At 38.0% G+C, this 25,577-nt stretch overlaps 1 protein-coding gene across 2 annotated transcripts in view; it reads left to right on the forward strand.

Moving 5' to 3' along the window:
* The window catches only part of ATP6V1H (ATPase H+ transporting V1 subunit H), a gene marked incomplete at both ends in the record, with an annotated part of 123,264 nt that extends 97,962 nt beyond the window's left edge, over positions 1-25,302 (forward strand). For both annotated transcript variants that reach the window (XM_080693665.1, XM_080693666.1), the window contains 2 exons: positions 3,393-3,506; positions 25,242-25,302. In XM_080693665.1, the coding sequence (XP_080549791.1) occupies positions 3,393-3,506; positions 25,242-25,302 (175 nt within the window). The remainder of the gene's footprint in view (positions 1-3,392; positions 3,507-25,241) is intronic.
* Positions 25,303-25,577: the final 275 nt, after the last annotated feature.

A 25,577-nucleotide genomic window follows, 5' to 3' on the forward strand; every position in this document is an offset into this window, starting at 1 on the left:
TGAGAATGAAATCCAGGGGCATTGTGCCTCCGAACTACAACTCCATCCCTATTTTTCAACCTTTTTATTTTTGAAACAGAATTTTACTGAGTTGAGAAGGGCCTTACTACGTAGCCGAGGCCGTGTACAAACTGGGATCCTCTGGTCTCAGCCTCCCGAACGCTGGGATTACAAGTGTGTGCCACCATGCCCGGCTCTTCCACTACTTTTATGCTTAGAAAGAGCTTCCTTGTTTAGAAATCTGGTAAACAGATTTCTAAAATCTCCTAAATTATCTTCTTATTTTTAAGAATGTTAATGACCTTCCTAATTACGAGGGGGAACAAAATAGGTATCATTTTTATGTCCATTGAATTAATAGATTCCAGAGGGTGTATTGCTATGTAGTAATGGCAGCACCTACTTTAATGTAAATGGAATCATACCCGAAACTTACTACTTTTAATAATATGTGTGCAATCATGATATAGTATGATTTTATTAGCTTCCCACAGCCATAATAGAATGCTAAACATTAGAACCCTTATCAGAATATTTCAAATAAAATCATCTGAGTTACTCATACTATATAAAGAGGGAAAAAGACCTTTAGAACAAACAAAAATAGTTCAGGGATTTTTAGGATATTTAAAGTTTACTCTAAAATTACATTTTTCTGTTTCACCAGCTGGTACATTCTTTAAATTTTTTTTTTTTTTTTTTTTTTTACCAGAGTTGAGCTTGTTAATCATGTATTATATTATTTGAAGTCTTTAAAGCTTAATGTGCTACTGATTCTATATGTTTTAACATAGTTAGCAAGATTATCCATATTAGATGATAGCTAATAAAATAAGTACTTAAATAGAATTCTAAGTTAAATAATCAAAATGTCCTTTTGTTATATTGATATAATTGTAATCTTCCAACTACAAAGACACTATTCTCATTACTTTTTCAAGCATCCCTGATATGGGACACATGTGTAATCTGAAAGTAATTGGTACTTTTAAACAAGATTTTCATCTTGTTTATTTTATAGCAGTGAGTTTCAGTGAGGTGAGATTATCCACACTCTGGGAACTGTTGGACTCTGGGATGGGGAACAGTAACATGTAGATTGAAAATGAATGAATATTACATGTGTATATGTATATATGGATATTAGATATGACATCTATGTATATAATACAGGGCCATCTGCATGCTAGGCAAGTAGTCTATCACTGAGCTATATCCCCAGCCCTTAAGTATAATATTAATCATTAAAAATAAAGCTCTTCAAAAATTTTCTTGGTTAGTGCTAGTATGAGAAGATAGTAAAAGGGACAAGGATTTAAAATATTAAAACACTGCTTTGTAGTATACATTTATTGTGAGGATTACATGAGGTAAAATATATGATGTGTTCAGTTTAGTGTCCAGCAGGTAAAGGCAGGCTTATTATTGTAAAAGATGTATAATCTCTGTTTTTTAATCCATCATATTTTATAAATATATGGAAGCATATTGAGATTGTATGTTCATCCTCACTATTGGTAGACTCCAGATTGGCAACTTTGACTTTTTACTAAAGTTAATTTACAACCCTGATATCAATACTTGTGGCACTTCTGTGGTTACAAGTCTTTAGAGTGGTGGGAAGTTTAAGTTGTGGATGGGCACATTCTCAACTGAGTTGGACAAGGCTGTGTTCTGCCCTCTTGTGTTCCCTCACACTATAAACAGGTGTCCTTTATACGGCCTACTTAGTGCCATGCTGTTTGAGTTTCTCTGTCTTTGGGGAGTTTTTGTTGATTTTGTTATTTAAAATGGCTCCCTGAAATATTTTGTAGGTTGCTAAGCCTAAGAGGCTGTGGTGTGCCTCTGGGGAAAATGTGTGTGTCAGATAAGTTTCTTTTAGACAGTAATAACAGTACCTTTGGCCTTTAGCTCAATGTGAAGAGAAAGCCCAGGGAACTGGAATATGTGACCCTGTTCTTTGGGCTGCATAGGGTTCTAGAGTGGAATGAGAAGGGCCTTGTTGAGCAGTTTAGAATTTTGATTATTTTGTTAAGGACAGTAAGTGGATTATTTTAAGCATGGAAAGTGTTATTCATTGTTTTTCAAAGATCACTTTGACAGGAGTGAGGGGACAGAGTTGAAGGGGAGCTGCTCTGCCCAGCACCATCATCACTCTAGCAGGACCTAGGCTTACTGTACTGCAGGGATGCGGGGTGGGGGTGGGGGTCCTTGACTCTTCACAGCATGCAGTAAGATGTCCTGATTCTCCCTGGTGGCAGGGAGGAATTTACTAGGTAAATGAGTTGCATAACGTAGTGTATCTGATAAGTAGCTGAGCTTCTGGATAACATTTCAAAGCACAGTGTCTGATACTTAGTAATTATCCAATGTTTGATTATTATTCTCATAATAATATATTCACTTCAATACATTTAAAATTGTTTTTATAAAATATGAAAAGCTATACAGATAAAATCCCCCTTTCTACCCTAACCTCCAACTACCCGTTTCTTGCTGGTCTGAGAAGCCTTACTGATCTGTGAAGTTATCTTAAACCATTACAAGCCCTGTTGCATTAAGTTGTGACTTGTCACTGACAAATAGAAGGTATTGCCTCCAGGCAGTACTTGATGAAGAAAGGACAGAGAAATCTACACTGTTGTGTTGGAGTTAAGAGACTCCACAGTTCTGTTTATAACTACTCCAATGCAAAGAACAGAGGGTTTCTTTGCATTCATGATGCAAATAGCCATTTTACTTTGTCTGTAAGAAGTGGATTTTCAAGGTGTGTGGACATGCGTGATAGGAAGCAGTGTCAGTTGTCAGTCATCTTGTGTTCTGCTTCACTGCTTAGGAGGTTATGTGGCATATCCTATCATTATGAGAAATGGGCAGATATTTTGATGTCAGGTCTTTCCCGGAAACTAACATGGGTATTTTTTAACCCTCTGTCCTTATTATCTACATCTAACTTTCTATTTTTTTTGCATAGCATTGCAACTGCTGGACTTAATATTGATCTTACTATAAATTATAGATGCTGTTCAATACTAATTTTAAACAAGCCAGAAATACTGATTATAAAGAAGTTAATAGCAAGTACCCAGAAAACTATAATCTGTAGTACTATGTGGTCTATGAAGACTCCAGGTAAATGATTCCACCCACTACCCAATTCACAAATGAATATAACAGTTGGATATATCAACAGGAATTGAAAAGAGAACATATTTGAATAGTTAAGATCCTGAATCAGAGAGAATGATGTAAGAAAACACATGTCTTGGTTTACTCCTGTCCACTGTAACTTTTGAAATCATTGGGCATTTTGGTATTGAACTTCCTTCTTGTGAACAGCATACTTTGGAAAATAATAGCAGCATCTTCTCTGGGTCTCTTGCCTTCTGCAGGGTTATTGAGCAGCTTGGTGGGAAGCAGCTGGTAATGAACCACATGCATCACGAAGACCAGCAAGTCCGCTACAATGCTCTGCTGGCTGTGCAGAAGCTCATGGTACACAACTGGTATGTCCTGGCTCTCTGCTCACATTTGTGTGTTGACCTGCAAGCTCTCATTTGCCAATTCTAAATGTTCTGTAAATGTTTTCATGAATGATTGTTTTTAAAATCTATGATTTTGATGAAAAATCTAAAAATATACTTTACAAATTTACAGCAATGACATAATTTTAAAAAGTTGAATTATACTAATAGTCATAAGAAAGAATAGTCAAAGTTACTAATATTAAAAACAAGTACAGAACCAGGCATGGTGGCGCATGCTCATAATCTCTGCATTTGGGAGGCTGAGACAGGAGGATCGTGGTTCATGGGCAGCCTCAGCTACTTAGTGAGGTCCTTTGCAATTCACAAGACCCTGTTTCAAAATAAAGAATAAAACATTGGGCTGGGAGGTGTAGCTTGGAGGCAGAATGCTTCTGGGTTCCATCTCTGGTACAACAAAATAAATAAATAAAAAACAATTACAGGAATAACTGAAAGGGCACTTTTAAAATTAATAAATAGATTTTTTTTTGGAGTTGAATAGAATATAGTTGGACTATTGATTCCTTTGTAGTTTTGCAAGGTTTGACTAGTTAGCAAATGGTTAGCCCAAATGAAGTTCCGGTTCACATAAAAACATTCTAAAAGCTGGTTGATTAACTCAGATTCTACTGACACTTCACTCATTATAGCCTTTTGCTTTGGAAGTAGCCAGAGCATGTCTTCTCATGTCTATTTTTATTTTGAAAATCAGGATTACTGACCTTTTGTATCCACTTAAAGAACAACTGCTAGAACATAATAGAAAGCCCTTACTATATGAGGATCTGTTTGGCATGACTGTATTGGCTGTGGGTTGGTTATTCAGTGTTGTTCTGAACAGTTCTAATGTCTCTCTGTTCTCCATCCTACTGATGGACTCTCTGGTTTTGGACTGTTTTTGTTAAGGCACAGTGAACAAATATATAGTCTCTGTAACTGACAATAATGCTACTAGCACTTCCAAAGGAAAGAGTTCATGGCGCCTTAGAGCAGGCAAATGCAGTGCAGAAGACCAGGAGTGTTGCTGGGGCTTCATGTAGTAATGTATAATCCTGCCACTCTAGCACTTTTCTTGTAAAGCCTGACATTTATTATTCTCACAGCTGCTTTTTGAGCATTTGTTTTGTATCCTGGTATGTTAAATGCTGAAGTCATGATAGGCTGGAAGTAGGCACAACTCTATATAGGATGATTGGAGGTCTCTCTGAGAAGGCCAGCACAATCATGCTGAGATATTAAAGGAACCAGTCATGCAGCTTAGTTATTTGGGCTAATTTTTCAGGAAGAGTGAAGTAGGCCAGCAAGCAGAGGTGAGCTCGGCTTATTTAAAGCAATGCATGGAGACACATTGGTTGTGGTGCTTGGAGGTGATGCAGCTACTAACACTTAATGGGTCGAGAGCAAGGATGCTGGCAAACATCCAGTAATGCGCACATAGCTCCCACATTGAAGAATGATCTGCCCTGTGTGCCAGTGCCAAGGCTCAGAAACTGATCTGAAGGGACAGTAGGGGGCTAAATGGGAAGGTTTGTTGAGGTGACATAGGAAAAGATAAAATCACAGAAGGTTTGTAGGCTATTGTTTGACTCTTATTGTAAGAAGAAAGGTTTGTAAATGGGGGAATGATAAGATTTGACTTGTGTTTTAAAAAGATCCCCTTGGTTACTCTGGGGAATGGATCTTATAGGGGGAAGTCTGAGAGTAAGAAGACTGTTTAGTTGGTTCTCATAGTGGTCTTGGGTGGAGATGGCTGGCGGCTTGGATGAGACAATAAAAGCTGAGATGAGAAGTAGTAGCTGGACTTGGTGGCTTCCAGAGCTAGTGCTGGCAGCACTGAATGACCTGAAAATGTTCTTTTTATATCTTTGGCCTGAAGATTGGGATCAAACTAGTGGGTACTTCAAAAATTCACAAATGGCTTTTTATCTAAATGGCAGAAAAACAAAACTTCTAGTGTTAATACAACATAGATTATTCCACTGGATTTCTTATTGTATCTTACCTCAAGCTAGATTGTTCAGCATGAAGGAATCGTTGTAATTTGCTATCTCATGGCTTGTATATTGTCTCTTCCATGGAATCAGCTTGAAGAATGTTGGCATTTAATAGTTTTTGAGGCTTTTGTGACAAATAATTTTATACTTGCTAGATATTTTTCTATATTTCTATGAAAGTCACAGTTTTATTGTCCCTTTTGCTGAAAGGATGCTGAAATATAATTTTTTTAATTGGGAATTTTTGTTGTTCAAATGATCATGCATTTGAGATGAATTAAATTTGAAGTTTTTCCTTGAATTTAGGAACTTAGCCTCATAGTGTGTGTGTGTGTGTGTGTGTGTGTGTGTGTGTGTGTGTGTGTACACATTCAGAATTTAACATACCAGGATACAAAGCAAATGTCATTCTACCTCTGAGCTGTACCCCCAGCCCCCAGAGTTAAAATTAAAAAAAAATATGTATATATATAATATATATATTATTTATTTATTTATTTTTTGGTGGTACTAGGGTTCTTGGAAACCCTTCTATCTCCTGGCTACACTCCCAGACCTATTTTATACTTTTTTATTTGGAAACAGGGTCTCTTAAGCCAGCATGGCTGGCTTCGAACCTGCGCAATCCTCCTGTCTCCGCCTCCCGAGCGCGGGGATTATAAGCGTGCGCCACCACACCCAGCTCTCGTAGTATATTTTTAATGTATGATTACATGTGTCTTTATAGACAAACTTGTTTCCTTGTTCTTTATTACTGACTAGCTGATTGAGAGAATATCCTTTTTCTTCCCTCTCTAATAATATGCCAAGATAGTTTAACATTTCAATTATGGAAAGTTTTCTTGGAATTTAACAGAGAAGCTTAGTTTTAATATTTTTCTATACTTTAATAAGAAATTTTTATATGAAGGAAGATTAGAATTCAAATGTGACTTCTGTATTTTGTATTTGTGACTTAACATTTGTGTGTCTGTATATGCTAGAGATTTAAAATTACTCAACTAATAGCAAGTCATTTCTATATCAAATTAATATGAGACTGAATAGAATATCATCTGGAGAATAAATTTTCTGCAAAGCATATTCCCAAATATGAAAGGGGCTTCGGACCATATCTTTATGTAACCTCGTTGTTTTTATAAAGCTGTACTAGTAAAGGGTGCCTTTCCTAAGGTTGTTTTTTTTAATTTATGCTGCTGCTATTCTAAATATGTTTACTGATTGAATTTTATAAAGTTTTCTTGAAATTATATATGTTCATACCAAGTGAAAACTTGAAAACACAGTTGACTTCCTTCAGCATTTTGTTTTGATTTACTTTAATATGAATTTTCATAAATATGTTTTAGTACTTCATAGTGAGGTTTTTTTGGTAAGTAATTAAAGTATAATTGTGGCTGAAACTGGAAGTCTGTCTGCCAGGCGGCAGCAGCCTCTCCTGAAACCCCTGTGCTCTCTGAGGTCTGAGCACCCCAAGACTGTGCTTGCAGATTACCAGCACAACCTTGCCTTGCTTTTCCTTTTTTACCCTACATGATTTTTAGGTTTTGGATTAGGTATAATAATGCCTAATCAAAGTTTCTGTTCACTAATACTTAAAGTTTCTGTGTACTATTTAACTAGTTTAGTAATTTTAGATATAATAAAATCAGCATTTATTTTTTCCTTCAGGGAATTAAAAATCCTTAACATAGTTTCAAAATTACATTTTAAGTGTAATTGAATATTTATAAAGTCATGGGACTGGGCTAGCCGTGGATCTTGATTTTGATTCTGGTGTTTTGTTTGAGAAGGGTACTGGATATTGTACTAGGGATGTCCTACCTCTGGGTATTACACCCCCTGCTCTTTTTATTTTTTATCCTGAACAGGATTTTGCTAAGTTGCCCAGAATAGCCTCAAACCTGCAATCTTCCTGTCTCACCTTCCCAAGTTTTGGGATTATCGACATGTTCCACCCTGTCCAGCTACCCCCACCCCCCGCCCTGGGGATGCAACTCAGGGACAGTCTACCTCTGAGCTGCACCCCCAGCCCTTTTTTTATTTTTTATTTTAAAACAGGATCTCACTGAGTCATAAAGGACCTCACTAGGTAGCTGAGGCTGGCTGCAAGTGCAGTCCTCCTGTCTCAGTCTCCCAGCTTGTTTTAAGGAGTTAAATATTAAGTTTCTTGGAAATGTAGAGATAGGTTTGAGTTTATATAACACGGAGAATAGACTGAATGACATGTAAAATATTTAATTCCTTCATACAACTTTATGGTTGATTTCAAAATTATTTCTTTGGATTTGCAGATCTTAGAATAATCATTGTTCCTCCCCTGCCCCTTACATCTGTACTGACATGGAATAATGGATTACAAATATTCCAGAGTGTGGGTGGAGGGCCCCGGAGGAGTAGAGTCACCATGGATTGGGGGAAGGAGGGGACAGTTGGCACATACTGGGAGACCCCTCAGCTTAGGAGGCCTCCATCAGGACAGTCCACCTCTCAGGTCTCCTAAACGACAGCATGATCTCTTTTATTTTTCCTACCCCACTGTGGCTTCCCTGGTGTGTCCCTTGTTCTTTGAGCAATGTTAGATTTTTATATTAGTAAATTTGATGAAATAAATAAGTGACCACCAGTTACTTCAGAGAACTTTTGTATATGCTTCTAGTTCATATTTATAATTTAACATCATAAAATGTCATCACTTTTTTTCCTACAAAGTGATTTTAAGTGTAATCAGCCTCTAATTCAGAAGCAACAATATGTACATGTGGACAGCTCAGCACTTCAGGGAAGAAACACTGAATTTTGAGAGGTTCTCACATAGAATTTTCTATTTGTGTTTTTATATTCCTTTTCAACTCTTTCCCAAGCAGAATAAGTCATAATAGTGTTACCCTCTTTAGATCCTTTATATAGAGGAAAATCAATGTAATAGAAGTTTGCCAACCAAGGGTATGGTTAATGCTTTGTTCTTAGATGTTTATATCAGCTTAGGATATTGTAATTATCCTGCAAGTATATAGCCATAAGTACAGTGGTTAAAAGTATTGCTTAACTGAATTAAAGATAAAATATTTATGTATCTTAACCTTTTAGCATTAGTGATCCCATATGATTTTTAATAAACAACATTTCTAGATGTGAAATTTTCTTAAATTAATTTAGAAAATTATGCTCTTTTCTGAGGTGCCTGGGATTTTCTACCTTATTGTTGTGATATTTTTAGTGGAATAATTTTTAAAAGTGTCTTCAGTGTCATGTTTCATACATTTAAAACAACAGCAACAAATATAACTGAATTTACAAAACATCTGCCAGGGATGATGTGTGTAACTCGTTGGTAGAGTGCTTACCCAGCATTCCCGAGGCGAGGGAAGAATTGAAGAACCAGGACTACTTCCTTAGTCTTGTCTCACCCTCACCTGAGCAGCTCAGTTTCCCAATCTCAAGTTGGTCTCTGCTTTGCTAGGCAGAGATGTTTCTTGAGGCTGTTCCAACATTTAATTTTTCTTGATATTGTATACCACTGAATTACAATTGACTTGGAAATGTCAGCATAACATAACTCTTAAATCACTGCAAATATCAGCCTGAATAAACATTTGGAATAGGTGAGTAGTTATCATTTTGATAGTAAAAGGAAGCCCTAAAGGATAATGGAATTTATGAATTTTATAATTAAATATAAAATCAAATACACATTTCACTTGTTCTTGTGACTGAGTATGGGGTTATTTGAATCCCATTCATGTTTTGGTTTTGCTTGATTAGGATCATCCTTTTAGTAAAATGGATTTTTGATTGGCTGTAGAAAAATCAGCAAAGACAAAAATAAAAACAAAATTTCATCTAATAAAAAGACTAGAGAAAATATTCAACTTGCTTTGCTTCTAACTGCCATTTCTTTCTATGCATATAAAAGTTACATTACTGTTCACTTACCATATTTCATTTCATGGGCGTGTGTGTGTGTGTGTGTGTGTGTGTGTGTCCGCGCGCGCGCGCGTGTTTTAAATAATAAAATAGACCTAATAGAAGTAGTTAGTAAAGCATGTGAAAAATTCATTAAATACACGTTAAGTAAACTTTATATTTGCTAAGAGATTTGCGTAGGTTTTTGACTTATTTTTTTAGTTTCATTTTGTGTATGCCACCCAGATGCTACATCTCCATGGGGAGGCACCCAGTGAGTCTGCTGTAGGCAGGGCACCAGCACTGTCACCACAGAGGAAATTCGGGGAGTTGAGTTGCTGCACTAATGCCAGAGGTTACTTTTGATGTCCTTTGCATCGTTGCAGCATTTCAGGACAACTTAACATAATCACTGTGATCCAGATGCTGATTTTATTTCTTTTCGGATCTTTTTGTATCGAGTAAGGGATTTATCTTTTTCATGTGACATGAACTTTGCTCACTGGCAAACCCTGAGGTCATGGAAGAGTGGGAGCCATCCTTCTTCCTGCTTTTCCAGCTGTAGACAGGAGCATCCATCTTTCCAGTTGTAATAGAAAACAGAAGTGGGAAAGAAAAAAAGGTTATGAAACCTTGTCCGTCCTTCCTTCCTTCCTTCCTTCCTTCCTTCCTTCCTTCCTTCCTTCCTTCCTTAACTGGAATTCATGACAACTGCTGGAAAGTTGCAAGACAATTGCAGTTAAGGAGTCTGGTGTTTCTGTCACCTAGATTCACCAGTTGTTGCCATTTTGCTCCATTCCTGTTTTTGCTCTCTGAGCTCTATAAGTGTGGCAGATGGTATGGCCCTTCAGCTTTGAATACTTCAGTGTAGCTTTCCTGAGCAAAAAGATGTTTCTACTCAAATACTGTGTATGATAGTGTAGCATGTAGCTTATATTACAATTCCCATTTCTAATGTTTGTACTGTTGTCTATAAGCAGATACTTTCTGTCCAATCTAGCCTGCAGGAAGGTTGCTTTGTAGCTTGCCCTTAACGGTGGGTTCATGATTAGATTCAAGTATGTGCTTGGGTTGGGGAAGAGGCATGTACCTTCTCAGTGTTTCCATCATGAAGCTCCTGGGTCACTTTGCCTTATTACTGGTGATGTTAATTTTGGTCATGGTTACTGTGGTATCTCTTAGATTTGCCATTGTAAAACATGAACTTATTTGCTCTTTGTAATGAGTAAGTAATCTGTGGGGCAGTACTTTGAGTCTGTAAATCCTTGTGTTTTCTGGGGGCCACTGAGTCTTATTTCCATCTCTCCTTCCTTCTAGTACCTAAGTACTATTTACTAGGTACTGGACAGAAAGGAGAGATAGAAATAAAGTTCCTTTTTTGTTCACTTCAGGTAATTATCTTAAAAAAATGTGATTTGAGTGCTGGCCATGGTGGCGCACACTTGTAATCTCTGTATTTGGGAAGCTGAGATGGAAGGTCCCCAGGAGGTAGGGCCTGGAGTGCCAAGTGATTCTTTTCTGAACTGTCACATTACTGCTGCTTCAGATTCAGTTTCCTAATCACTGACCCAAAGGCATTATACTTATGAAAAAAGTATTTTATAATCTTTAGAGTTATAATTGAGTAAGAAAAAAAGTATTTTGTAATCTTTGTAATTATAATTGAATGGAGTAAGAAAACACCAATGGATGCTAGAATAATTGGGTGAGAGGCTATTTGGAAACACAATGGAGATTTGACCTAACCCCAAATAGAATGGAAAATTAACACATTTTTAAAGGATAGTTATCTGTTAGAGTGATCTATATTATTTTAGTTTATTGATCTTGGGATAGTTTTGAATATATGTTATGGGCTAAAATGGCTAAAGAGAATTTAAATTTTATTAATCAAACATTTCTAATTAAAAGTTTCACCCTGTTTTTCCTCCACTAAATAATTTGTCAGTAGTCAGGGTTCTGCAGAGCAACTTGCTCATATTTCATGAAACATAATTTGATTTGAAATTTAAAACACTTTCTGAAAGGTAACATAAAAGCAAGTCATCAAGCTTGGGCATTTTTCTCAGTTGCTTTTGTTCTTTTCGTACTCTCCTTTCTCTTTGCATAAGTTAGGCTCATCTCCCATTTAGCGTATTGATATTATTGTAGGATTGTAATTTACCTTACCCTTGCTGGCCATTTTCTGGGGTACTCAGGTTTTCCTATATTATTGTTGTTACACCTTATTGTTGGTTCTCGCCTGGTGGGTATCACATGGCCTTTCTGCTCATCCAGTGTGGGTGAGAATTAGAAGAAAGAACCACAAATGATAGGCAAGCTGTCAGGAGGAAATTGTGTTGGGACTCACCTATATTGAAACTGGATGCTGAGGAAAGTTTTCAAACGTAAGTATTTGCAAAAAATTAAGTCATGGTGCCATTTGTCTGTTTATTTGCTTGTAAATAAGCTCTTACCTCAATATATTTTAAGTCCCAGATTGAGTGATCACTAGACCAGTACACCTGCTAGTGTGTACTTAGTGCAGATACTAGTAACTTTATTCAAGAGAATAAATAAATGGAAGGATATATTCAGGTAATGATGTAACAGAAAGCCAAAATAGCCATAGCTTTAACAAGATAGATGCTTGTTTGTATCTCATGTCAAAGTGTGGGGCTGGGAGTGCTCAGGGGTCCGGGGTTCTCCCAGTTCAGCATGCTGCCATCCCTTGCGTGTGACCCTCACCCTATGGCTGTAGGTGGTGATGGGCATTCCAAGAAGGTTTCAGAAATCCCTCTTCTTCCACCCCTTCTACTTAAACCTTACTGACCAGTGGTCAGTCATGTGGCTGCACATAGCTGCAAAGGAGCTGGCCAGTGAAGTCTTTGCTCTGGTGGGTCATGTCTCTGAAAATCCAAGGATTCTGTTAATGAGGAAGGAGAAGAAAAGGATTTTAGGGAGTAATTGACAGTCCCTTCTCAGAACTTAAATCTGCTGTATACTACTCTTCAGTGTTAAAGCTATGACTATTTTTATTTGGAGTATTAAGTTGTGGGGGGCTGTAGGACTTGCCTTCACTAGCTAGATGACTGAGGAAACAGTAGTTGTTGGGGTTTATGACACCCAAAGCTCATTCTTTTTTTGAGAATTTTAGAAGAATCATTGGTAACCCCTTAAAAATTAAGATTGGTCATTCTTTTGGCATAGTCATTGCCAAGACTTTTATGGTTTTAATGTTTGAAATATCTAAGAAGATAGAACTTTTGAGGTAGTTGTACCACTTCTATTGATTTATTAACTGAAAACATTGCTAATATTTGAAAGCTGTTTTTTTTTTTAACAGAAAACACTGGTGAGAGTAGCTGGTAGGTCCACTAATCACATACATTTTTAACTTATATTTGATTGCAAAGTTTGAACAAATCGAATTTTCCTAGTTATCTTTTTAGGGAAGCTAGATTGGTCGTACTGTGGTGGGGTTTAAGCATGTGCTTCATGTAGGAACATGTGGGGAAGGCTTTTATGACTGTGTGGAGAGGGCTGCTTCCAGGACCAGGAATGTTCTGGGAAGAGGGGGGGCTGTAAAGGAGATTAGGAGGAGCCAGTAAAGGAGAGGCTGAGCTGTGAGCAAGAGGGGGTGTGGAGAGAGAGCAGGCATGCTGAAGTTGAGAGGGCCCAGCCTAGCTGGGGAGGTACCAGTGGTTCTGGGTGGCTGCAAGTTGGTTATGAAGCCAAAAGTAAAGTTGGAAATATGTGTAGTGCCATATCAAAACAAACAAACCATGTTTGTTGTAATAGTCCTGAAGGTAGTGGAAAACTACCAAAGGGTAGTAGAAATGATACCAGTGTCATTTTATGGAGACCACTTTGGAGAGAGCAGTCTGTGGGGTTCAGGAAGTGACACTGGAGGCTGTGTTCCACCCACACTGTGGGCCAAGAACACATCAATCAAGTGAGGTGGGGTGGGGGTTGGAGAGGATAGGTGACTTCTGTGTCCTGAGGAGATAACTTCTGTAAGAGCTGGAGACTAGTTAGATGGGGTGGGGGGATAAGAGCAAGGGCGAAAGCCAGCTACTCCCCAGGTCTATCATTGATATTCTTAATTACCAAACAAAATCAGACAACCCCAAACCTTCTTGTTGCCTTGTATGTAATATGTCAGTGTTGCACCATTCTCTCTCTTTTTTTTCCCCCCTTCATTTCGGGCCCTGAAACTATTGCAGCTGATTATAATTCATATTGAAGAAACAGCTGGCCCACATATTTTGATCTATTTTAGCTTTTGTAACTCTCATGGGAAATTATTCTTGAAAGGATAGTTTTGTAGGCTAGATCTTTTAGGCTTCATTATAAAACTGATCACTTCACTTCCCATTACATAGCATTTGAACAGTGAGCTACCCATTGAAAATATTGATTCCCTACTATAAGTCTAGTTGAGTTTTCGGAGTAATTAAAAGCAATCTCAGAGCTGGGCGTGGTGGTACACGCTTGTAATCCCAGTATTTGGGAGGCTGAGACTGGAGGATCGCGGTTCACAGACAGCCTCAGGTACTTAGTGAGGCCCTCCGCAACTTAGTGAGACCATGCTTCAAAATAAAGAATAAAAAATAGGGCAGGGGGTATACCTCAGAGGTCGAATGCCCCTGGGTTCTAATCCCAGACCCGCAAAATAAAAAAAAAAGCAATCTCATATTTTGTTGAGTAATTCTGCTGTAATGCATGCACTGGTTTAGATTACAAAGTGGCTGGTAGGTTTAAATAATTGGTGTTTTATCTCCATTGCAGGATTTTCTGCTTGCTTGTTTGCTTTTTCTTTCTTTCTTTCTTTCTTTTTCTCCTTCCTTCCTTCCTTCCTTCCTTCCTTCCTTCCTTCCTTCCTTCCTTCTTTCTTCTTCTGTGCTGAGGATTGAACTTAGGGCCTCTTGCATGGTAAGCAAGTTCTGAACCACTCTTGATACAGCCACGGTCCCCTCTATACTTCCCACTGCACCATCATTGAGCTTTTATATTATGCCAGGGACTGATCTGAGTATCACAAGAAGGTAAACCAGACACTCTCTCCACTCATGTGTGCTCTTAGTCTTCGGTTCTAAATGTGATTAAAAAGGGAATCTATACTCATTTTTAAATGTGGACTCTCCTTGCATGCTATCCTTGTAATGAATATAAAATAAGCTTTCTTGGTAGATCCTTATGGCAGCATAGACATCTCCCCCACACTGCACATTGCGTAGTGATCTTGCATGTAATGTCATCACATTAGGCATTGTGCAGAATGTCTTTGGTTGTAATTCCTTGCTGATTGGGAACCAGAATCTTTAAAAGAAGAAGTGTTGTCTGCTGCCAACTCTGAAGCTTCGATGGGTGCAGTTGTTACATGTTAGAAAAATGGTGAAGCATTTAAGGCACTGCTGCCCTGGTGAGGAGGGACTTGTGCACACGAGACACAGCTAAAGTAACCTGGGACTGGGCTAGAGATGTTTAGATTTTACAGCTAGATTAAAAAGATTTGGATACTAGAATTCTTATAGGAAGAGTAACTGTGCTGTAATTTTTACATAAATTACACTTACTATCCATTCTTTTTACTTATTTTTATTTTTTATTGACATGTAATAATTCATACATTTATGTGCTACAGTGTGATCTTTTACTTCATGTTTAACTGTATAATGATACAGAGTTTAGCATATGAATCACCTTAAACATTTATTGTTTCTTCTTGGTGATGGCATTTAGTATTCTCTCTTCTAAGGTTTGAGTAGATATACAAATCAAGAAATGGTTTGAACACCTTTAATAATATGCCTCATCTGATCAATTATTTTAGAATCTTTTTATTAAGATGTAGGCAACCATAAACAATCTATTTTGAGCCACTTTAGGGAGAAAAGTTTGCATTTTTATAAGTTGCATAAAAATTATGCAATTTTTTTTATAAATTGGAATAATACCTCAGTGTTGAGGTTATGCACACTAAATTAAATGTGACATAAATTAATTTGTACAAACAGAACTCTTTATGAGGTGGCTCATTGTAGGAAATCCTGTGCCTTCCCCTTTGAACACAAGTGTTGCATGAACAACAGTTTGCTATAAGAAACATACGAGATTAGCCACCATTAGCATCTATATCTACTTTGTGTTTAAAAATCAACTGGTAATTCTGAAACACTGTGGAATGGGTAAAAATTATTTTGTGATCATAACTCTTTGTTGAACTAGAGTATTTTTGCAGCATTCCTTGTCGTCAGAAACATGGTTAAAGTTTAAAACTAGAAGCAGCAGAAAACTAGCTTGTAAAATTTATCTAAGTAGAATGCAGGCTAGGCTGTCTTGGGGAAATAAACCTTAAAACTTAAAGTAAAAAAAATATTCTCTCTTCTAGCTGTTTTGAAATGATACATGTAGTTGCTTTTAAAATATACATTTTTGTATGTTAGGACTACAAGTATAAATAGACTACTTTTAGAATCATGACCTTAAAAAAAATTCCATGGGTCCCCTGTTTAGGGTTTCTGCCAGTCTTCTAATCCTTGAATTTAGATACTGATAGAAAATAAAGAGGGCAGTGATTATTAAGATACATTTGAGAAAATAAATTGAAGATTCACACTGTGATGTACTTTCACTCTTTATTCTCATATCTATCCAGTAATATGCCTGTCTACTGGGAGATAGAATAATGCGCTATGAGGCAGTACTTTTTAGTCATTAAAACTGTGAGTTCTAAAATTAGACTTGCTTGTAAATAATACTTCTTTCCACTAAATAGTCATGCCATTTATTGTTGCTAACCTCTAGTTACTTATCTGTAAAGTGGGGCTCATCTATACCTTTTATGGATGTTATTGTGAAGAGTAAGAAAACGTGTCATTCAGTCAACCCAGTGCTTAGTCAATAGAGGCACTAAAACATAGCAAGTATTGTGATTCCTATGCTTAGATTTTTAAAACATCACGGAAACACTTTGACTACATAGTACTTTCTTTTCAAATTTAAATGTTTCTGTAAATTAGATGCAGATGAGACAGAGTATTTCCTATGGTTTCATTGTAACATAGATGAAAATGAATTTTTGATTTTAGCCCATTAAAATTTGTTTGTGTTTAATATTCAAAATTAGTGGAATAGACTAGAACATACAGAGACAAATCCATAGTTATAGCCAAATGATCTTTGTCAAAGATGCCAAAAAACATACATTGGAGAAAAGACAGCCTTTTCAACAAATGGTGCTGGGAAAACTGGATGTCCATATGTAGAATGAAGCTAGACACCTGGCTTTCACCCTGCACAAAAGTCAAGTCAAAATAGATCAATCAAACACCTAGAAATTAGACTAGAAACTTTGCAGCTGCTACAAGAAAATACACAGGACCAACCCTATAACATATAAAGACAGACAGAGTTTTACTGCTGGGCATGGTGGTGCACGCTTGTAATCCCCGCGCTTGGGAGGTGGAGAAAGGAGGATAACGCAGGTTCGAAGCCAGCTGTGCTGGCTTAAGAGACCTTGTTTCCAAATTTAAAAAAAAGTTTAAAATAGTTCTGGGAGTGTAGCCCAGAGGTAGAAGGGCTTCCATGAACCCCAGTACCACCAAAAAAAAAAAAAAAAAAAAAAAAAGAACAGGCAGAGTTAAAAGTTTCATAGCAAAGAAAACAATCAAGAGCATGAAGAGAGGCCGGGTGTGGTGGCGCACGTAATCCCCGTGCTTGGGAGGCAGAGACAGGAGGATCACTCAGGTTCGAAGTCAGTCACGCTCGCTGGCTTAGGAGACCCTGTTTCTAAATAAAAATGTAAAAATAGGTGGGAGTGTAGCCCGGAGGTAGAAGGGCTTTCAGGAACCCCAGTACCACCAAAACAAACAAACAAACAAACAAACAAACAAACAAAAAGAGCATGAAGAGAGAGCCCATGGAATGGAAGAAAAATTCTTACCATCTTTTCCTCTGACAGAGGACTAATGTCTAGAATACATAATAACTCAAAAAGTTGGGCTGGTGGCATATGCCCGTTGTAATCCTGGTACTTGGGAGGCTGAAACAGGATGATTACAGGTTTTGAGGACAGCCTCAGCGACTTAAGACTCTTATCAACCTAGCAAGACCCTGTTTCAAAACAACAAATAAAAAAGGGCTGGGAGTGTAGCTTGTAGATAAAATGCTCCTGAGTTCAATCCCCAGTACCACAAAAAAGAGGGGGGGGGGAGAATTTCAAAAGCATAACACCAAAAACAAAACAAAAAGCCCCAAATTAACACAATTAATAAGTGGGTAATTGAACCAAAGAGACATTTCTCAAAAAAAGAAATGCCCAAGGCTAACAACATTATATATATAAAATGTTCAACATCATTATCAATCAAAGAAATATGAATCAAAATTGCACTGAGATTCTAACTCCAGTTAGAATGACAGTCATCAAAAATACAAACAATAGTAAATGCTGACAAGAATGAGGGGAAAGAAAAGTGCTTACACTTTGTTGCTGTGATTGAAATTAGTACAACCACTGTGGAGGTCACTATGGAGGTTCCTCAAAAGACCATAGGACCCAGCTCTGTCATTCCTCAGTATATTTCCAAAAGAATTGAAGTCAGAATACTACTGGGATTCATTCATACCAATGTTAATAGCAGCACAATTAAAAATAGCCAAATTATGGGCACCAACCTAGATTTCCATCAATAGATGAATGGATAAATAAAATGTGATATATACATACAATGGAGTTTTACTTAGCCATAAAGAAGAACAACATTATGTAATTTATAGGAAAATAGATGGAATTGGAGAGCATCATGCTATGTGATATCAGCCAGACCCAGAAAATCAAGAACCACATGTTTTCTCTCATTATGTGGATGCTAGAGAGGAAAAAGGAAAGAAAAGGGCCTCATGAAAACCAGGAGACCATCGAATAGCGGAGCGGGATAGGGGAGGTAGGAGGGGAGGGGAAAAGAAGACACAAGGAAGAAAACGACCAGATTTGTTTACATACGAATATACCACTATGTATCTGTCCATCATATACCTTTAAAATGTACCAATTAAATTTTTAAAAACTAAAAATTAAAAATCATAAAAGCTGAATCACTGAATTTATAATTAAGCTGTAATGAATTAGCATTAAAGAAAACAAGACTAAAATTGTTTACAATTGTATAATACAAAAATAATGGTTTTCTACTGACACAAGGCAAAAAAGAAGAGTCTGATTAAAAGAAGAGTCATAGATTAACATGCTTGGCAATAGAAAATTCACTTCTCCTGGCACGTAGATGATAACTTCAGCTATCATGATAACTATATATAACATAGCTGAAAAATTAGTATCGATTTTATAGCTGAAGTTAAACTATAAGCCGAAGTTAAACTGTAGCTGAAGTTATCATGTACATTAATTATATAGGTGAAGTTAGCATGTTAAATATTATCAGAGTGTTTTCAGCTACAGTTTTAAAGACTGCAAATACCTCTTTAAATATATAGTACACTGTGAAGGTGTGGCACTTAATATTAATTCAGGGAAGGCCTTTCTGTTGTCCTAAAGGTTAAGGTGCTGCTTCCTCACATAGGAGAGCCTGGATAGGACAGTCACCTCGGCGTCTCTGCACCCTGAGGCCATCTCTGCCAGAGCTCAGCTGTCATAGGTGGCTTGTGGAAGCACAGGTGGCTTTCCTCGTCAGATGTGAGCTGTCTGGATCATGCACTGAGCTTGCTTTCCTTTGTACTGTTTTGTACTTGGAAGCGGTATTGCTGGATTTGCTGTAGGCTGGGTCTTCAGACTTACCTGTGTTTTAGTTTCAGAGATGTTGGGATCCCAAGAGATTTCAGTTATGGGTGAAGTCAAAGAAAAGAAAAATATCATACTTCTCAAATTTTGCTTCTTAAGTTAAAGATTTGATATTAAATTCCTATAGATTTCCAGTATAAATTGGGAACCTTTTAAGAGAATTAAAAATTGAACTTTATTGTATTGTTCTTCATGCTTAGAGAGAAAGGTTAATTCATTTAAAACATTTCTTCCTTATGCTAAGTGAGATTAGTCAGTCACAAAAAATAAGAAATCAAATGCTCTCCCTAATATGCAGAAGCTAGTGAGAAAACGAGTCATAGGAGGAACTCTAGACAAAGAAGGAGGACCTAACTGAGGGAACGGGATGGGGAAAGAGGGGAATTCTCTAATGTACATGATGGATTCCATTCATTTCCTTGTAAATGTAATTGTGTTTTTCTTTATGGCTGAGTAAAATTCCATTGTGTACATATCCCACAGTTTTGTAATCCATTCATCTGTTTATGGACATCTTGGCTGGTTCCATAGTTTGACAATGGTTAATTGTGCAGCTATGAACATAGATACGTATGTATTAGTTCTTTAGTTTGGTTTCCTTTCTTTTCGGTAAATACCCAGAAGTGGTATTGCTGGATTATATGGTAAATTTGTTCCCATTTTTCTGAGGATTCTCCATGCTGTTTTTCAAAGTGGTTGCACTAATTTACAATCTCACCAACCATGTATTAGAGTTCCCACTTCTCAACATCCTCACCAGCATTTGTTATTGTTTGTGTTTTGAATGATTGGCATTCTAGTTGGAGTTAGGTGAAATCTCTGGGTAGTTTTGATTTGCATCTCTCTGATTGCCAATGATGTTGAGCATTTTTTTCATGTGTTTATTGGCCATTTGAGTTTCTTCCTTTGTGAAGTGTCTATTTAACTCACTTGCCCATTTTTTGATTGGATTGTTTTCTTAGTGCTCATTTCTTGAGTTCTGTATATTCTAGATATTAGTCCTCTATCAGAGGAGTAGTTGGCAAAAATCCTCTATTCTGTTGGCTCTTGGTTGAGGTTCTTGATAGTTTCCTTTGCTGTGCGGAAGCTGTACAGTTTAATGCAATCCCACATATTGATTTGCCTTCTAGTTTCTTGTGCCTTTGGAGTCTTGTTGAGAAAGCTTTTATCTGTGCTTGTGTTTTGCAGCATTGCCCTCTTCAAGGACCTTCAAGGTCTCTGGTCTAATTTCCATTTCTTTGATCCATTTTGAATTTACTTTTGTGCAGTGTGAAAAAGTGGGATTTATTTCCATCTTTCTGCATATGGTTAACCAGTTTTGACACCATTTGTTGAGGAGGTTATCTTCTTCCCAGTGTATGTTTTTGGCCCCTTTGTCAAAAATCATTTGGCTGTGTGTGGACTTGTTTCTGAGTCTTCTCTTCTGCTCCATTGGTCTATGTATCTGTTTTTGTGCCAGTACCATGCTGTTTTTATTACTATGGCTTTGTAATATAGTTTAAAGTCAGGTATTGTGATTCCTCCTGCATCATTTTTGTTGCTGAGAACTACTTTGGCTATTCTGGTATTTATTTTTTGAAACAGGATCTCACTAAAGCGCTGAGAGTATCATGATTTTGCTGAGGCTAGCCTTGAACTTTTAATCATCTTATCTCAGCCACTTGAGTACTAGGATTACAAGCCTACACTGCTGCACCTTGTTCTTGTTGGTGTTTTCTGAGGCACTGGTCTCTCCCATGTAAAATGGAGAAGGTAGTACCTCTCACAGGTGCTCTGAAACTGGAGGAGAATGCCATGTGGGCACAGCTGTAGGGAGGTTTCCGGATGGCCTGTGGTAAAGGGTGGAATGGTAGTAGCCAGTCTGTGTTCCCAGCCCAGGTACTTTGTGTTAGTCCCTCTGTGCCTGGGACCACAGAAGATTCTGAGGCCGGCTTGAGTCTGGAAACTTGGGAACATTTCAGGTGACTATCTGCTCTCATTTGAGTCATGAGAGTGGATTATAATGTTTTATAAGCCAAGTTCAAAGGTAGATTTACCCCAGAGCATGGAGTAGGTTAGGTCCTTTACTATTGTCCCAAAGACAATAGTAAATTGTCTTTCTCATTTTGACGCCATTCTGGCTTCCTCTGGTATTATTATTAGTAGTAGTATTAGTATTAGTATTTAGTATTAGTATTAATAGTAGTAGTAGTAGTAGTAGTAGTAGTAGTAGTAGTAGTACTGGGGGTGCAACCCAGGGGTATTCTACCTCCAGGGTACACCTCTAACCCTATTTTTTCTTCTTTATTTTGAAACAGTGTCTCACTGAGTTGCAAAGGGCCTCACTATGTAGCTGAAGCCATCTGCAAACTGCAATTCTCCTGTCTCAGCTTCCTGAATACTGGGACTACAAATGCGTGCCACCATGCCCAGCTTTCATCTGGTATTTTCATAAACCACCTCTCATAGTAATCACAGCAATTCCAAAGAAGTGTTATGAAGGGTGTCCATTCTTTTCACAGACCTGTGTAGGTTCTTATCTTTGTGGATATTTTGGGATTTGGTGACTTGTAGGACTTCAAGTTAGGCTCACAAACTCATCTGAGGCCCTGGAAATACAAGAGCTCAGCTGTGTCATTAACATCTATTCTCCCCACCTCCCTCCTTCCCCGTTCTTCTCCAAATTCTAAATTACATAAACCCTTGTTGGCAGACAGGAAACGAGGCACTGGTTTTTCTACATTTGAGACTCTCAGGTTATGAAGAAGTAGATGCCTCTGGGTTTATTTGTGTATATATAAAGCTGAGAATGTAGATGAGGCTGTTAATCCATAACAGATGTGGCCTGTGACTTTGAGACTCACAGGAGTATGAGGGGCACGAGGAGCCACAGCTAAGTAGTTCTTTAAATTCTCTGCCAGAACAAATATTTTTTTGGTGTGTTGTAACACTCTTCTATATGGCTCCCTTTTGGCAGTCTGTTGTGAAGCAGTCATTGGTCTTGACCCCTTTGAATTTCCTGTTCTCCCTACATATTAGCTGAGTCTGATGTGGAAAGAGCCACTTTTCAGGTCTTTGGAGGGAATGAACAGTTGGGAGCATCTGTGTGTAACTAAGTCCATGAGAATTTAGTAACTAAATCCACCCCTAGTAGTCACCTACCATTTCATGGCCTGAGTTCTTGGAAGGCTTTTTCATGTACTTTGTCTTGAAAACACACATTTAGAATATGGCCTTTGACATGGGTTCTTGTGTGTGTGTTGTGTGTGGGGGTACTGGGGAGTGAACCCAAGGGCACTCTTATCATTGAGCTATATCCCCAGTCCCCCCTTTTTGTGGTACTGGAGATGGAACCCAGAGGATTCAATCCTAACCTTAATCCTAACCCCATAACCCTACAAGCTATACTCCCTAGCCCTAATTTTCATTATTTATTGTGAAACAGTTTCACTGAGTTGCAAAGTAGCTGAGGCTGTTTGCAAACTTTGGTCCTCTTGTCTCTGGCTCCCCAGTGCTGGAATTACAAGTGTGTGTCACCACGCCTTGGCTCCAGCCCTTTTTATGTTTTATTTTGAGGCAGGATCTCATTAGTTTGCCCAGGGTGACTTCAAGCCTGCCATCCACCTGTTTCAACCTCCCAAGTATTGAGGTTTATAACAGGCACGTGCCGGTATGCCCAGCTAACACGAGTCTTTTACTGAAAGAACCATGGCCTGTTGTAATCAAAACATGACACTGTACATTCTTTTCTAAGAAATAATATAAAACAGTCTAATGTTCAGAAGGAAATATTTGAAGACTTCCTTAAAATGAAGCTTATCTAATTTCAAGTTTAAGTTTTTACATCTGTATTGGGGGAAATATTTATATAGTACCTGGAAATTTTGTAATAAATATTTTCCCCCAAACAAACACCGTAGAAAAACAAAAGGAGCCTATCCAGTCACAGTTGCTCCCTAGTACCTGCCATCTAGGGTAGCGGCATTAGTAGTAACCACAGATGTTTGTGGTTTCCTGTCTAATAAAATTGGGAGGATGGCTTCCATTTTGCCTTTTAAAATTAGAACTACTTGTTCTTTATTGGAAATAATATTGTCTACATTAGGTCAAGGTAGTTCCTCGTAACTGAAGAAAATTATATATTTTAACACCCAAAATTAATGAATCAGTTGTAAGAGCTCTTTTGTAAGGATAAGAAGAGGTAATAAACCACTTCTGTGTCAGAGGCCATTTCAGTCTCTTGGTATATGAAGCTACTCTTCACTTTCTGTCCCTGCTACCTCATAGCAGCGGCTCACAGAGCCCTTCTCCCCATCACCACTGTGTGACACTCCCCATCAGTTCTTTCTTTTCTCAGCCCTGCTTCACATCTTTGCTACTCTGAACCAGGCTATGACAGCAGATAGAACAGGGCAGGTGGCTTTTTCTCTCCCCTCTTCTGTGTCTCTAAGGAGGAGAGCAGAACTGTATTTTTGGTAGACAGTGGTATCACCAAAGGTTGTGTTCTGGTGGTGCTTTAACAGGAGAGGCTGAGCCACCAGTTGAAGATGGGAAGAGGGGACGGCAGTGCCCCAGTGCCCACTTGTCCGCTGGGTCAATGTGCCTTTACACACAGCACCTCACAGGAATGCTGCCACATGTGGGCTCAGCGTGACCAACCATGACAAAATGAGGGAGCTGGAGAACCCAGGTCTCTATGCTTTTCTTTTATTGTAGGAGGGAATCATTTTAATAGTCTTTAAAATTTTTTTTTCTATCCATATTAGTTGGTTTCAAAACAAAAGTTTGGGCAGTGCCTTCATAGGAATATAGGGAAAACATCATTTTTTTGATTTAACAGTGACCCCTGTATGTGATTTAGAGCTAAGTGTACACATTGTGCACCTGCACAAATTATGTTCAGTATATTTACTGAAGGAAAGCATGATCTAAAACGTTCAGAGACTGCCGGGGACCAGCCCTAGCAAGAGTCGAGGTTCATGTGTTGGTGAGGGGAAGCCGAGGTCGATGAGAGAATTGCCACACGAAATCAGATTCAATCTTCTCCATTTTATTCAGGATTTGTTATAATTTTTATATTATCCTTCTTGGCAGAAAAGCAAGGGCATACCCATGTAAGCAGGATCTCCAAGGACAGGAAAAGTTTTATTTCTCATAGAGTTTAGGGCAAGGGCGCCAGACATTTAAATAATGATAGTATGCTTTGTCTCACTTCACAAGGCTGACTCAAACTCAATCTTATACATTGGCCCAAACTAAGGTCAGTTTGAACTTAATGTTTGGCCCAAACTTTATCCTTGGGAAAAAATCTTTGCTGCCTGAGTCTCTCACAAGCCGCTGCCCATCAGTTTTAGTTATAATGCTTATACATAAAATTCCAGTTATGCATATTAATCCAAATAATCCTAAAATAATTTTTTGAAGAAAGGAATGCTAGACATACTTCATGGGGGATCTACGCCGTTGCGGATCCCCTGATCGAGCTTTCTCAAGATCTGCATGAGATGCTGTAGCAAGAGACCACTGCTGTAAGCATAGCTGATCCCTCTGTGGGTTCCGTGCCTCCATCTCTGTGCGGGCTGTGGGCTGCTCCAGTGCACAGCTCTGTCAGTGATGTGATTCTCCACGGCTGCCAGTGGATCGTTCCAGTGTGCTCTCTTGTTCATCTCAGCTGTGGATAATGTGTATTCACTAATATCGGAAAGTTTGTTTTTCATGTATGAGAACACTTGGGATCATAATTAAGTTGAAGTTTGAACTTAGACTGGAAAAGTGGCAGCAGTAATAAAATCTTTTTTTGAACAGGAAAGTAAGACTTTCCCTGAGAAGCAATTACATTGGCTTATCATTCCTCATGTGTGTGTAGTTAGTATTTTGTATGTGTCTCAACTTATTTATGTATGGAACAAAGGGTAGAATTCAGTACAGGTACTTCTGAAATTTAGCAAAGTTTAGTTTTCCAGGGCTGTTTGATTAGCATTTTTTATATCTTAAAAGCATTTTTTCATACTGAAGTTCTAATGTACCCTCTTATTTTATTCTCATTTCTAGGGAATATCTTGGTAAACAGCTACAGTCAGAGCAGCCTCAGACTGCTGCTGCGCGGAGCTGAGCTGGCTATCTCAACCTCTACTTCACCTGCGAGAGCTGACCTGGAGTGGGAACCTCAGTAGTTAGGGTCAAGAATATAATTTTTGATTCACCTGTAATTTTCTTATGTTGTGTAGCTTTTCCCAGTGCTAATTGCCGAGAAAAAGGTATATGCTTGTTAAGTTATATAAAAGTAGGTGTTTTCTATATCTAAGGAAAATATTACTATTACATATATTGCTTGCAGTTTCTATATTTATTGTTCTGTGGAAATGAATATAATTATTAAAGGATTCT

The sequence above is a fragment of the Muscardinus avellanarius genome (assembly GCF_963383645.1).
Source record: "Muscardinus avellanarius genome assembly, chromosome: 4".
Lineage (NCBI taxonomy): Eukaryota > Metazoa > Chordata > Mammalia > Rodentia > Gliridae > Muscardinus > Muscardinus avellanarius.